The 16,196-nt window shown below is 38.9% G+C and overlaps 1 protein-coding gene across 1 annotated transcript in view; it reads right to left on the bottom strand.

Annotated features, from left to right (window-relative positions):
* The window catches only part of LOC126161364 (dynein axonemal heavy chain 7), a 1,035,864-nt gene that overhangs the window by 444,817 nt on the left and 574,851 nt on the right, over positions 1–16,196 (bottom strand). Inside the window, exon 36 of the mRNA XM_049917134.1 lies at positions 782–895. Coding sequence (XP_049773091.1) covers positions 782–895 — 114 coding nt within the window. The remainder of the gene's footprint in view (positions 1–781; positions 896–16,196) is intronic.

Here is a 16,196-nt window from a genome sequence, read left to right as displayed (position 1 = left end):
TGAAGTACAGGGTGTACATAAAGTCCAGGAACACTTTCAATTATTTATTGCACAAGAACTAAACATTGTACAGATGTCATACATATTGCATTTTGAAGAGAAACTCTGAAAGAGTTTTTTGTACAAACATTGGATATGCAAACCCTGAGTGACCTGCCAGATGTCAATACGGTAACCGAATTCTTGCCATACCCACCCCAGCATGGCATCGTCGACTGTGGCAGTCGCTTCCCGTATTCTCTCCCGGACCTCTGCTACATCACATGGTAGAGGTGGTACATACACCAGATCTTTAATGTGTTCCCACAAAAAAAGTCACATGGAGTGAGATTTGGTGATCGGGGATGCCACTTCAGGAAACAGCTCCATCTGTAGCATGGCACCTGCACTCACCAACTTTGCGACTAGCCCTGACTATCACCAAATTACCAAGCTATGCTGTGGCAGTATACACAGAGGAAAAAAATGCCACTTTCCTGTTTATACATTTACCTAGCCTTTTCCCTAGGAGCTAAAGTTCGATTATTTCCTGAAAGCAACTGATATGAAATACTCTTTGTAAATAAGGTCTATGCTTCCAGTAAGTGACCTTGAAGTAATGAAGTGTACTTTAACTGTGACATTTAGCATGTTTTGTAAAACTATAAAACAGCAATTTCTGGTAAAAATTGTGTATTTTTGATTATCCATGCCTAAAATTACCTATGAAGCCTCAAGTTCACATAAACTTGGATAACTGGGAATTTACTGTATGTTAAGAAGAAAAATATCTGATACATACCTGAGAGTCTGTGAACAAAAATACAACATGCTGATCAGAAGAACATGTCCGTCTCAAAATTGTTTTTATGTCTTCATGCCATTCTGTCATCCCATATAATTTTGTTATTTCAACCTATGAGTAATAACCAGAAAGACAGTTAATTATATTTTATTCAAACAAAGAATAATATCAATTTATTTTCATATACCATACAAATGTCTGTAATACATCAAGAAGAAAAGAAAGAGATTATATTTACTATGACACAGTATCAAAAAGTTAAATTCTTTCGATAAATCCTGGTGGTTTGGGACACATGTAAAGCAATTTTTATTCTTTGGTACAAAATAAATATGTTAGCGATTAATGTGTATGGTTTATGACAAATTCTAAGTGAATCAGGAGACAGTTCACTAAAATAAACACTAAGCCTTACAGCATTAACCCTAAATCACTTTCCTCAGCTCATTATCATCACAGACAGGGAATTTCAATGAAGAAAGTATACAAAAATGCTTTCCAAGCTATAGTGTTAGTCTCCAGAGTTGAGGCAGTTTTGCAGAAAACTAGACATACTCTCATCTACAGCAAACACTATAGCTCAAGTACTTTCTTTTATTCCATTATCAGCAATCTTATTACTTATAATGTTCAGGTACCTCAGACAGTAAAAACAGAGTTCCTGTAGGACCACATTGTCGTCTGTCTGTGTGTATGTCTGTACATCTGTTAGGATCCTTTTTCCTCTGATAAATGGGTGGATATATTAAGCTGAAATTTAAGTTAAATACTAAGGTGTACGGTCACTTGGCAGTGTAAATAATTTAAGATTCTAAAACAATGCAGTCATGAACCATGGACCTTGCCGTTGGTGGGGAGGCTTGCGTGCCTCAGTGATACAGATAGCCGTACCGTAGGTGCAACCACAATGGAAGGGTATCTGTTGAGAGGCCAGACAAATGTGTGGTTCCTGAAGAGGGGCAGCAGCCTTCTCAGTAGTTGCAAGGCCAACAGTCTGGATGACTGTCTGATCTGGCCTTGTAACACTACCCAAAACGGCCTCCCTGTGCTGGTACTGCGAATGGCTGAAAGCAAGAGGAAACTACGGCTGTAATTTTTCGAGAGGGCATGCAGCTTCACTGTATGGTTAAATGAGGATGGTGTCCTCTTGGGAAAAATATTCCAGAGGTAAAATAGTCCCCCATTCGGATCTCCGGGCGGGGACTACTCAAGAGGATGTCGTTATCAGGAGAAAGAAAACTAGCGTTCTACGGATCGGAGCGTGGAATGTCAGATCCCTTAATCGGGCAGGTAGGTTAGAAAATTTAAAAAGGGAAATGGATAGGTTAAAGTTTGATATAGTGGGAATTAGTGAAGTTTGGTGGCAGGAGGAACAAGACTTCTGGTCAGGTGACTACAGGGTTATAAACACAAAATCAAATAGGGGTAATGCAGGAGTAGGTTTAATAATGAATAGCAAAATAGGAATGCAGGTAAGCTACTACAAACAGCATAGTGAACACATTATTGTGGCCAAGATAGACACGAAGCCCATGCCTACTACAGTAGTACAAGTTTATAGTCCAACTAGCTCTGCAGATGATGAAGAAATTGATGAAATATATGATGAGATAAAAGAAATTATTCAGGTAGTGAAGGGAGATGAAAATTAATTACTCATGGGTGATCGGAATTCGAGAGTAGGAAAAGAGAGAGAAGGAAACATAGTAGGTGAATATGGATTGGGGGTAAGAAATGAAAGAGGAAGCCGCCTGATAGAATTTTGCACGGAGCACAACTTAATCATAACTAACATTTGGTTCAAGAATCATGAAAGAAGGTTGTATACATGGAAGAAGCCTGGAGATACTGACAGGTTTCAGATAGATTATATAATGGTAAGACAGAGATTTAGGAACCAGGTTTTAAATTGTAAGACATTTCCAGGGGCAGATGTGGACTCTGACCACAATCTATTGGTTATGACCTGTAGATTAAAACTGAAGAAACTGCAAAAAGGTGGGAATATAAGGAGATGGGACCTGGATAAACTGAAAGAACCAGAGGTTGTACAGAGTTTCAGGGAGAGCATAAGGGAACAATTGACAGGAATATGGGAAAGAAATACAGTAGAAGAAGAATGGGTAGCTCTGAGGGATGAAGTAGTGAAGGCAGCAGAGGATCAAGTAGGTAAAAAGATGGGGGCTAGTAGAAATCCTTGGGTAACAGAAGAAATATTGAATTTAACTGATGAAAGGAGAAAATATAAAAATGCAGTAAATGAAGTAGGAAAAAAGGAATACAAACGTCTAAAAAATGAGATTGACAGGAAGTGCAAAATGGCTAAGCAGGGATGGCTACAGGACAAATGTGAGGATGTGGAGGCTTATCTCACTAGGAGCAAGATAGATACTGCCTACAGGAAAATTAAAGAGACCTTTGGAGAAAAGAGAGCGACTTGTATGAATATCAAGAGCTCAGATGGAAACACAGTTCTAAGCAAAGAAGGGAAAGCGGAAAGGTGGAAGAAGTATATAGAGGGTCTATACAAGGGCGATGTACTTGAGGACAATATTATAGAAAAGGAAGAGGATGTAGATGAAGATGAAATGGGAGATACGGTACTGCGTGAAGAGTTTGACACAGCACTGAAAGACCTGAGCTGAAACAAGGCCCCAGGAGTAGACAACATTCCCTTAGAACTACTGACGACCTTGGGAGAGCCAGTCATAACAAAACTCTACCATCTGGTGAGCAAGATCTTTCAAACAGGCGAAATACCCTCAGACTTCAAGAAGAATATAATAATTCCAATCCCAAAGAAAGCAGGTGTTGACAAATGTGAAAATTACCAACTATCAGTTTAATAAGTCATGGCTGCAAAATACTAACGTGGATTCTTTACAGACGAATGGAAAAACAGAAGCCGACCTTGGGGAACATCAGTTTGGATTCCGTAGAAATGTTGGAACACGTGAGGCAATACTGCCCCTACGACTTATCTTAGAAGCTAGATTAAGGAAAGGCAAACCTACATTTCTAGCATTTGTAGACTTAGAGAAAGCTTTTGACAATGTTGATTGGAATACTCTCTTTCAATTTCTGAAGGTGGCAGGGGTAAAATACAGGGAGTGAAAGGCTATTTACAATTTGTACAGAAACCAGATGGCAGTTATAAGGGTCGAGGGGTTTGAAAGGGAAACAGTGGTTGGGAAGGGAGTGAGATAGGGTTGTGGCCTGTCCCCGATGTTATTCAATCTGTATATTGAGCAAGCAGTGAAGGAAACAACAGAAAAATTCGGAGTAGGTATTAAAATCCATGGAGAAGAAATAAAAACTTAGAGGTTCGCAGATGACACTGTAATTCTGTCAGAGACAGCAAAGGACTTGGAAGAGCAGTTGAATGGAATTGATAGTGTCTTGAAAGGAGGGTATAAGATGAACATTAACAAAAGCAAAACCAGGATAATGGAATGTAGTCGAATTAAGTCGGGTGATGCTGAGGGAATTATATTAGGAAATGAGACACTTAAAGTAGTAAAGGAATTTTGCTATTTGGGGAGCAAAATAACTGATGATGGTCGAAGTAGAGAGGATATAAAATGTAGACTGGCAATGGCAAGGAAAGCGTTTCTGAAGAAGAGAAATTTGTTAACATCGAGTATAGATTTAAGTGTCAGGAAGTCATTTCTGAAAGTATTTGTATGGAGTGTAGCCATGTATGGATGTGAAACATGGACGGTAAATAGTTTGGACAAGAAGAGAATAGAAGCTTTTGAAATGTGGTGCTACAGAAGAATGCTGAAGATTAGATGGGTAGATCACATAAGTAATGAGGAAGTATTGCGTAGGATTGGGGAGAAGAGAAGTTTGTGGCACAACTTGACTAGAAGAAGGGATCGGTTGGTAGGACATGTGTTGAGGCATCAAGGGATCACCAATTTAGTATTGGAGGGCAGCGTGGAGGGTAAAAATCATAGAGGGAGACCAAGAGATGAATACACTAAGCAGATTCAGAAGGATGTAGGTTGCAGTAGGTACTGGGAGATGAAGAAGTGTGCACAGGATAGAGTAGCATGGAGAGCTTCATCAAACCAGTCTCAGGACTGAAGACCACAACAACAACAACAACAACAACACAAGTTGTATGTGGGAACATGTTGTTTTTTTTAATTTATGTTGTATGGCAAGTTGTTGATGTATTATTTTTGCTACATTGTCTTGCCTTCTGGTGTATTCTGTATTTGCTAGTATTGTACATCCGCTTGTGATGTGATCTACTGTTTCTATTTGTTATTTGCAAAGTCTGCATTTATCTGTTGTGGTATTGGGATCTTTAATAATATGCTTGCTGTAATATCTGTTGTTTATAGTTTGATCCTGTATTGCAATCATGAATCCTTCCAGCTCGCTGTATATATTGCCTTTTCGTAACCATGTTGATCGATGTGTGGCTGTGTTAGATGATACGGGTGCTTGCCCTGTAGTGTTTTCTTTTTCCTATTTACTTTCTTTGTATCTGTTGATGTTATGTAATCTAAAGGGTTGTAGAAGTGGTTATGAAATTGCAATGGTGTAGCCGATGTAGTTATATGTGTGATTGCTTTGTGTATTTTGCTAGTTTCTGCTTGTTCTAGAAAGAATTTTCTTAATAATGTAGGTTTTTTTATGTCGATAAATCCCCTTCCTCCTTCCTTTCTGCTTAATGTGAATCTCTCTGTTGCTAAATGTATGTGATGTATTCTATATTTGTGGCATTGTGATCGTGTAAGTGTATTGAGTGCTTCTAGGTCTGTGTTACTCCATTTCACTAATCCAAATGAGTAGGTCAATATGGGTATAGCATAAGTATTTATGGCTTTTGTCTTGTTTCTTGCTGTCAATTCTGTTTTCAGTATTTTTGTTAGTCTATGTCTATATTTTTCTTTTAGTTCTTCTTTAATATTTGTATTATCTATTCCTTTTTTTCTCTGTATCCTAGATATTTGTAGGCATCTGTTTTTTCCATTGCTTCTATGCAGTCGCTGTGGTTATCCAATATGTAATCTTTTTGTTTAGTGTGTTTTCCCTTGACTATGCTATTTTTCTTACATTTGTCTGTTCCAAAAGCCATATTTATATTATTGCCGAATACTTCTGTTATCTTCAGTAATTGGTTGAGTTGTTGATTTGTTGCTGCCAGTAGTTTTAGATCATCCATGTATAGCATATGAGTGATTTTGTGTTGGTATATTCCAGTAATATTATATCCATAATTTGTATTATTTAGCGTGTTGGATAATGGGTTCAGAGCAAGGCAGAACCAGAAAGGACTTAATGAGTCTCCTTGGTATATTCCATGCTTAATCTGTATTGGCTGTGATGTGATATTATTTGAATTTGTTTGGATATTAAGTGTGGTTTTCCAATTTTTCATTACTATGTTTAGGAACTGTATCAATTTAGGATCTACTTTGCATATTTCCAATATTTGTAGTAACCATGAGTGGGGTACACTATCAAGAGCTTTTTGGTAATCAATGTACGCGTAGTGTAGCGACCTTTGTATGGTTTTAGCTTCATATGTCACCTCTGCATCTATTATCAGTTGCTCTTTACATCCTCATGCTCCTTTGCAGCAGCCTTTTTGTTCTTCATTTATAATTTTGTTCTGTGTTGTATGTGTCATTAATTTCTGTGTAATGACTGAAGTTAATACTTTGTGTATTGTTGGTAGGCATGTTATGGGGTGATATTTAGCTGTGTTTTCTGTGTCTGCTTGATCTTTAGGTTTCAGATAGGTTATTCCATGTGTAAGTGTCTCAGGGAATGTGTATGGGTCTGCAATGTAACTGTTAAATAATTTAGTTAGATGTGAATGTGTTGAGGTGAACTTCTTTAGCCAGAAATTTGCTATTTTATCATTTCCAATGGTTCCAATGGCTCTGAGCACTATGGGACTCAACATCTTAGGTAATAAGTCCCCTAGAACTTAGAACTACTTAAACCTAACTAACCTAAGGACATCACACACACCCATGCCCGAGGCAGGATTCGAACCTGCGACCGTAGCAGTCCCGCGGTTCCGGACTGCAGCGCCAGAACCGCTAGACCACCGCGGCCGGCTATCATTTCCAGGGGTTTTCCAATTGTGCATAGAATTAATTGCTTGGGTGACTTCATGTTGCAAAATTATCACTTCAGGCATTTGTGGTATCATCTTGTATGGGTCTGTTCCTGCTTGTATCCACTGTGCATGCCTGTTATGTTTGGTGGATTGTCTATTTTAATGTGTGTGTTATCTATCGTTTAGTAAAATCTCTTTTGGTTTGTGTTGAATGTTTGGTTTTGTTTCCTTCTATTTTCGCTTTTTTTGTATCTTCTAAGTTGTTTGGCCAATGCTTGTAATGCTTCTTTTCATCTAATTGCTCTATTGCTTCTTGTTGTGAGATTTTACCTAACCTTTTTCGTTTTTTGTCTGATATTTCATTTCTTATAAATTGTGTTAGCTGTCCGATGTCTTTTCTCAGTTTTTCTATTCTGATCTGTAGCCTGTGTTGCCATGCTGGTTCTGTGGGTTTCTTCTGTGTGTTGGTTGGTTCTGATCTCTGCCTAGTGTGTATATTTAGTGTAGTGAGTGCTCCTACATAAACCAGTAGTTGTAACTCTTCCATAGTTGTATTTTCATTTATTTTGTTGTGTATGATTGTGTTGATAGATGTTATTGTTGTTTCAACTTGTGGGTTATTTGGTGGTCTATGCAAGAATGGTCTAATGTCTGTATTTGTGTCTTTGTATTCGATATATGTCAGCTGAAATTTTTCTTCTATATCTAACATGTGTGTCACTTCGTGTTCTATTTGTGCTTGTTCTGGTGGCTGTCTTAAGATTTCGTTTTCCTCTGATTGTTTAATTGATGTGTGTTGTTCTTTGTTTGTTTGCTCTGGGATGTTTGAGTCCATTACTGTATTTTCTTCTTCTTCTGATTGCACATTATTTTGTTCCAGTAGCCCGCATCTCGTGGTCGTGCGGTAGCGTTCTCGCTTCCCACGCCCAGGTTCCCGGGTTCGATTCCCGGCGGGGTCAGGGATTTTCTCTGCCTCGTGATGGCTGGGTGTTGTGTGCTGTCCTTAGGTTAGTTAGGTTTAAGTAGTTCTAAGTTCTAGGGGACTTATGACCACAGCAGTTGAGTCCCATAGTGCTCAGAGCCATTTGAACCATTTTTTGTTCCAGTATTTGTTGTACTTGTTGTTTGATGTTTTCTAATTCTGACTGGGGTATCCTGTTATTTTTTATTATTACACGGATCTGACTGGCTAGTTGTTGCTCTGTTAAAAATTTTAATTCTGGGTATCTGGTAATAAATGTTGTGTATACTAGTGATCTGTATCCGGTTGTGTTAGTTCCTAAGTTTGTTGCTTGGTAATAACAGAACATGAGGTGTCGGTTAACTTCATCTGACCATCACATCCCCTGTCTTTGTTTTCTTCTAGAGCAGTTGCAGGAAGCATATCCTGCAAAACACCTCTATTAGGATTTAAATGATTTTCTGTATGGCTAGCAGTGTCATTACCATTGTGGACGGGCATAGGGTTCAAGCGGTGTCCCAGACCATGACAGCGCTTGTCCAAGGCTTCATTAGTTCTCTCCTGAACCAACTAATCCCGCTAAAAGGGGGTTTAGCACTATTAGTGGTTTGTTGTTTTCGTCGCCTTTTACGACTGGCAGAACATACCGGAGGCCTATTCTTTTCCCGGGCCTCCACAGGGTTTATTATTATTATTATTATTATTATTATTATTATTATCTATGTACATAATTAAGTTTGTAGGAAATCTTCAGAGTGTGAGTCCTGCTCACACTTGACTTGTCCGTGGGCTTTCATTTATTTTTTAAATTTTTTAAATGAAATTGAAGTTACTTTCTCAATGATCCTCACAGATCTTTACTATATAGTTGTTCAATATTTTTTCTTAAATCACTGCTACTAGAAGCTCAACACTTAGAACTTGTAAAACAATGTTCAGTGTCAATTTCAATAAAACCTATACTGAAATGATCTATTTTAAACCATTAGTGCCCAGATTCAGATTAATGGTACATAATTAACTTGTTGTTGTTTTTGTTGTGGTCTTCAGTCCTGAGACTGGCTTGATGCAGCTCTCCATGCTACTCCATCCTGATCAAACTTCTTCATCTCCCAGTACCTACTGCTGCCCACATCCTTCTGAATCTGCTTAGTGCATTCATCTCTTGGTCTCGCTCTATGATTTTTACCCTCCACCCTGCCTTCCAGTTCTAAATTGGTGATCCCTTGATGCCTCAGAACATGTCCTACCAACTGATCCCTTCTTCTAGTCAAGTTGTGCCACAAACTTCTTTTCCCCCCAATTCTATTCAATACCTCCTCAATAGTTATGTGACCCACCCATCTAATCTTCAGCATTCTTCTATAGCACCATATTTCAAAAGCTTCTATTCTCATCTTGTCTAAACTATTTATCGTCCATGTTTCACTTCCATACATGGCTACACTCCATACAAATACTTTCAGAATCGACTTCCTGACACTTAAATCAATACTCGATGTTAACAAATTACTTTTCTTGAGAAACTCTTTCCTTACCAATGCCAGTCTACATTTTATATCCTCTCTACTTCAACCATCATCAGTTATTTTGCTCCCCAAATAGCAAAACTCCTTTACTACTTTAAGTGTCTCATTTCCTAATATAATTCCCTCAGCATCACCCGACTTAATTCGACTACATTCCATTATCCTCGTTTTGCTTTTGTTGATGTTCATCTTATACCCTCCTTTCAAGACACTGTCCATTCCATTCAACTGCTCTTCCAAGTCCTTTGCTGTCTCTGACAGAATTACAATGTCATCTGTGAACCTCAAAGTTTTTACTTCTTCTCCATGGATTTTAATACCTACTCAAAACTTTTCTTCTGTTTTCTTTACTGCTTGCTCAATATACAGATTGAGTAGCATCACGGAGAGGCTACAACCCTGTCTCACTCCCTTCCCAACCACTGCTTCCCTTTCATGTCCCTCGACTCTTGTAACTGCCATCTTGTTTCTGTGCAAATTGTAAATAGCCTTTCGCTCCCTGTATTTTACCCCTGCCACCTTCAGAATTTAATTAACTTGTTATGCTTATTTTAACTTGTTATGCTTATTTCAGCAATGTTGAACATCAGTTCTTTCATTCCTGTGCTAGTTGGCATCAGGTGCAATCCATTATAGGGAAGAACTTGGTAACAGAATGCAAACATTTTTTTCTATAACCTGAATATCATCATGTGATGTTTCTGTCTTTTGGTACAAAAGTATGAAACCTTTTGATATAAATGTATGAAGGTATGTTGAAACACAAAGTCTCCAAATTTTTTGTGTGATGATTCATATAGCTTTTTTTTAAATTAAACAAATTCTATTAACATTCTACATCTTTATTCTTCATATCTACATATTTATTTCTCACCATAGTCACTCTAGCAATAAACAATACCTCAAAATGGAAGTCCAGTTTGTTGATACTGTCACTGTAGAACATTTGACTTTGTTGATGGAGCCACAATGTCTCCTCTGCTTGCACTGCTTCATCACTATCAAAGTGAAGTCCTTGAAGGACTGAGATGAAAATTAAATGGGAACATGTCAGGACAGGGGGTATGATGATCAATGACAGTGAACCCAAGGCACTGGATTGTTCCACATGTCATAGTGCTCATGTATGGTCTGGCATTGGCACACTGAAGCAGAAGGTGTTCCATGTTTGTACAAACTCTTTGAACTCGAAACTCGATTACAGCCTGCTGTTTCTCAACCACCAACATCGTTACATTAGACACCACCATGTACGTGCTACAATTCAGAGCCCTCTAGTGGCAGTAATACAAATATGTAAACATGAAGTGTAAAGATGTACAATTTTAATAATATTTGATTTATTTAAAAATCTTTAAGAGTTTTCACATAAAAAATGCAGAGGTATTAATTTTCAGCAAGCCCTCATATGTTTTGTTCTGAACACTACTTACAATCACATATATGTTGACACATCATATTAAAACTAGAAAGGTAAAAACTGCTTTTTTACTTGAAATGCTTTTCTCAACGTAACAAACAAGCGAAAAGTGATAAACGTAAAAAGATAATAATGTGGGCACTAATGGGTAAAACAATGTAGATGATTTTATTCAGAAAAATGGCATTAAGGCAATGTATTTCCTTCATTTTAATATGTTATTTATTCCATCAATTATATTGTTTGCCTTCTGCACGTCTTTGAGTGAGTTAATATGATTAGTATGTAAGTAAGTAGCGTAACTTTTTTCTTCTGATTATGGTGACTATAATAACCAGGTAATTATGTTTTACATACTTTAATATGTTCATATTCACAATTTCATGAGTAATATGGTATTAAATGTGTTCCCATTTCTTTTTACATGTTCCACATCCTTGTTGAGTGATTTTGTTACAAAATTACCAACTAAGCAAGTTTGGGAGTCATAACCATTTAGTGTGAATGTAAAGCATAAGCAGATCTATTCCGAAAATGTAAAACTAAAATGAAAATAGACAGAGAGGAATAATATGGATCAAACATGAAAAGTGAAATGAAAAGACAACTAGGAAGAGAAAACAGTCTCCAGAATGTTTTTGTTTCCTCTTTTACAGATTTTAGAACCAACAGAGATGACAAGTCATGTTAGGAAAATCATAAGATCTTAATCAAAATTTTACACTGTGGTTTTATTGCAGTTTCTCCTAAGCACAAATTAATGTCTTAGTAAGTGCATCATTGCCATGTGTCACAGAAAGAAGAATGATAAGACTTCGCAGAAAGTAAGCATTAAGACAGTGAGGCAGCAGACAAAGGAGACAGCAGAAAATCATGGAAAAGGTAAACTGCAGAAAGTCATATATGTTTCATTTGTGTCACCATTTATAACATACTCTAAATCATGATGTAATATATGCAATATCTTGTATTCTTCTGATAGTCCCTAACACCTACAAAACCCTTCTCATTAACACTTCTATTACAGTATTTAGTATTAGTAGTGGTAGTTTTATTCAGTAATGGATCATTTTTATGAGTTTATTGGATGGTCATGATATTACAGTTACACAACAAGAAAATGTGTAATTCAGATATACAGGCATTACATACTGGTCTAGTTTGACATGGGTAGGACAGTTAGTTGGCCATGGCCTTACTGTAGGAACCATTGGCACTTCTGTGACATAACTTAGGAAAACCACAAGAAATCTACATCAAGATGGCTGGATGCAGATTAGAGCCTCCATCCTCCATTATCATCCTTCCACAATGAATTAGGTGTTGAAATCAAAAAGAAGACAGATTATGCTTATCCATTACGGATATTTTAGAACCGTGACTGTATATTAATGTAAATAAATTATACACAACTGCAACCAGTCACTTTTTCATTAATAATGCTTTATTACATTAACCGGTTTTCGAACGCTTTCAGGTTCATCTTCAGATGATTTCGGGAGAATCCGGGAAGTTACATCATTACTGGTAGTAGCATAATGCTGGGTGCTGGTTTGCGACAGTATAGGCGGCTTTTTTCGTATCTGTCTGCCTCCATTTTGATGTCCAGAACCCTTTCACACGAACTATATTAGTTCAAACTTTAACAGTAACCTTTAAAGTAGTCACGAGCATTGTGTATAACCCATTGCCAGCGATGTGGAAGTCAGAGGATTCTCTTAGCAGTGCCAGTTGTGTTGACAGTTTGAGTAGTGCTGTCTATTGCCTGACACATTTGTAGCATTTCTGAAGCAAATGTCATAAAGTGTTTCCTTCAGTTTAGAAATCGAGTTGAGCTCACAAGGGCTAATATATTTGTTGGACAATAGACCACGATGCTTGAACTGTCAACACAACTGGCACTGCTATGAGTATCGTACGACTTCTACATCACTGGCAACGGGTTATACATAATGCTGGTGACTACTCTGAAGGTCAGTAAAACTTTGAAACATGTATCTATTTTGTATGAGTTGTAAATAAATAGTTGCCACTATTAAAGTTCCAACCCTCATATATGTGGGTGCAGGTCAGGTGCTCAATGCTGAAACACAGGTGGCATGAACAGAGAGCCTTTGTCAGACACCAAGGTGGAATGTGCCTCCCCTCCCCCCCCCCCCCCCTTGGCACCCATCCATTGCAAATGTGGTGGAGACATCATGGATAGTAGCTGCTGTAATAGTTGCAGCCATCTGTGTGCCATGTGGAAAGTTAGAGAGGCATCAACAACTAGCAATGACATTGCCCTCCTGACTGGGCCAGCAAAATCACCATGCATTCTTTGCAAGGGATGGTCAAGAACATAGCCAAAAGGTTGAAATGTTGTGCTGGACCTGACCAGTTGTGGGTGCAGGCATCTCGTTTCAGGATGGTGGGTTCAATGGCAATGTCAATCCCTGCCCAATACACATGACACTAGACTATTGCCCTCATTTTGCAATACCCCAATGTGCAATGTGGAGGAGCTTTAGTGTACAGGGGTAGAGCATGGGAGAAACTACTGACTGGCATTCATTAAAGTCCATAGCTAACAAAATGACTCTCTCTGAGGCATTAAGCCTGTGCTGTAAGGAAACATAGGCATGCCATTCCAGGTCAGTGTCTTTAGGCAAGTACTCATAACTACTACATCATACATCATCATACAGCAGGCATCCCTCTGCAGTGCAGAGGATCACAGCCCATTTCTACTGCTGCTTGACGGACCTCATATGAGGTGCATCTAGAAAGTAAGTTTCCCGATGTTGTTCCCTTTAATGTTGATGTATTTAGTTGGGAAAATTGCACGTGCGCAACGTAACTATGACATAACAATCAAATTCTGATTGACGCAGCAGTGCCCCAAAATGGTGTCTCTTATTCATTCTACCACTGCCTGCGAGGTTTGGTCAGTGATAAATACCTTAATGCACAAAACATAGCGCCCATCAAAAATCATTGTCAGCTCTGTCAGGTCTATAGCCAGATCATCATGAGCAAACAGATGATGTGTTGCTGGTGTAGGCTTTTCTCTGAAGGTCATCAAAGTGTCAATGATGAAGAGTGCAGAGGGTTACTGTCCCTCATCACTGATCAAATGGTCGAGCTGGTATGGCAGCATATCCTACAAAACTCTCACTTCATGATTATGGAGTTCAGCAGCCATTTTCCACAGATATCACAATCCTTGTTCCATGAAATTGTCACTACGTATCTGCTGTTCAAGAAATTGTGTGTCAGGTGGGTGCCAAATAATCTGATACCCAGGCATAAAATGAAACACTTTGGAGCAACACTGACATTTCTGCAGAGGGGTCATGATGATGCTGATGAGTTCCTAGACAGGACCATCACAGGCAATGAGCCATGCATTTCTCAGTTGAGCCCGGAAACCAAGCAGATGTCAATGTGTTGGCATCACAGTAGATCTCTGGTCAAGACAAAATTCAGACTATGTTGCTGCAGAGAAAGATGTGCACAGTGTTCTGCGATGGGAAGGGCATTCTGCTCATTGACTTCTTCCCCAGAGATGAAATAGTGAACGCTGACCATTACCGCGAAACAATGTGGAATCTGCAATGTGCCATTCAGAACAAGATGCTTGGAATGTTTCCTGCAGGGGTTGTGCTGCTCTGTGACAATGCATGTCCCCATGCTGGTCAGCACATAGCAACTGTTTTGCACAAGTTTGGCTGAAAGTTGTTTGATCATTCAGCATACAGTCCATGTTTTCTTGCACCGTGCACCTCAAGAAATTCCTGATCTATGAGCAGCATTTTGATAGTGATGAAGAGCTGAAGATGACTGTCACATGCTGGTTCTATTCACAAGCAGCAGACTTCTATGACACAGGAATACAAAAGTCAATCCCATGATACAACAATCTTCTCACTTCTTTTGGTGACTGTTGAAAAATAGCTCAAACACTGCTGTACCTGATCCCAATGAAGTTTTTCATGCAAGAATATTGTCCTGTTTTTTTTTTTTTTTTTTTTTTTTTTTTTTTTTTTTTTTTTTTTTTTTTTTTTTTTTTTAAATAAGAAATTTGTTTTCTGGATGTGCCTCATACACTATGTGATCAAAAGAATCTGGACGTCTGGCTGAAAATGACTTACAAGTTCGTGGCACCCTCCACTGGTAATGCTGGAATTCAATATGGTGTTGGTCCACCCTTAGCCTTGAGGACAGCTTCCATCTGGCAGGAATATGTTCAATAAGGTGCAGAAAGGTTTCTTGGGGAATGGCAGCCCATTCTTCACAGAGTGCTGCACTGAGGAGAGGTATCGATGTCGGTCGGTGAGGCCTGGCACGAAGTTGGTGTTCCAAAACATCCCAAAGGTATTCTATAGGATTCAGCTCAGGACTCTGTCAGGGCAGTCCATTACAGGGATGTTACTGTTGTGTAACCACTCCACCACAGGCTATGCATTATGAACAGGTGCCCAATTATGTTGAAACAAGCAATTGCCATCCTCGAATTGCTCTTCAACAGAGGGAAGCAAGAAGGTGCTTAAAACATCAATGTAGGCCTGTGGTGTGACAGTGCCATTAAAAAACAACTAGGGGTGCAAGCCCCCTTCATGAAAAACATGACCATACCATAACACCACCACCTCCGAATTTTACTGTTGGCACTACACCTGCTGGTAGAAGACGTTCACTGTGCATTCGCCATACCCACACCCTGCCATCAGACCATGATTTGTCACTTGACACAATGTTTTTCCACTGTTCAGTCATTCAATGTTTACACTCCTTCCAACAAGCGAAGTGTCATTTGGCATTTACCAGTGTGATGTGTGGCATATGAGCAGCTGCTTGACTATAAAATCCACATTTTTTCACCTCCTCCTAACTGTCATAGTACTTGCAGTGGATCCTGATGCAGTTTCGAATTCCTCTGTGATGGTCTTGATAGATGTCTGCATATTACACATTATGACCCTCTTCAACTGTTGGCGGTCTCTGTCAGTAAACAGATGAAGTTGGCCTATACACTTTTGTGCTGTATGTGTCCCTTCATGTTTCCACTTCATTATCACATCAGAAACAGTGGAGCTAGGGATGTTAAGGAGTGTTGGAAATCTTGCAAACAGACGTATTACACATGTGACGCTGTATCACCTGACCACATTCGAAGTCCATAAGTTTCGCAGAGTGCCCCATTCAGCTCTCTCACGATGTCTAATGACTACTGAGGTCACTGATATGGAGTACCTGGTAGTAAGTGGCAGCACAATGGGCCTAATATGATAAACGTATGTTGTTGCAGTGTAGTGCCCCTAGAATTTTACAAAAGTCTGGAGACACTTGTGTTCCAGCCGTTGCGAACACGCATTATTTTAAAGCAGGGTGTAAGGATGAGTATGGGATATTGCACCCATTTATTGTTTGTGCAG

This window comes from Schistocerca cancellata, chromosome 2 (assembly GCF_023864275.1).
Source record: "Schistocerca cancellata isolate TAMUIC-IGC-003103 chromosome 2, iqSchCanc2.1, whole genome shotgun sequence".
NCBI lineage: Eukaryota > Metazoa > Arthropoda > Insecta > Orthoptera > Acrididae > Schistocerca > Schistocerca cancellata.
The sequence above is the reverse complement of the archived record's forward strand: the minus strand, read 5'-3'. Positions and strand labels throughout refer to the sequence as shown.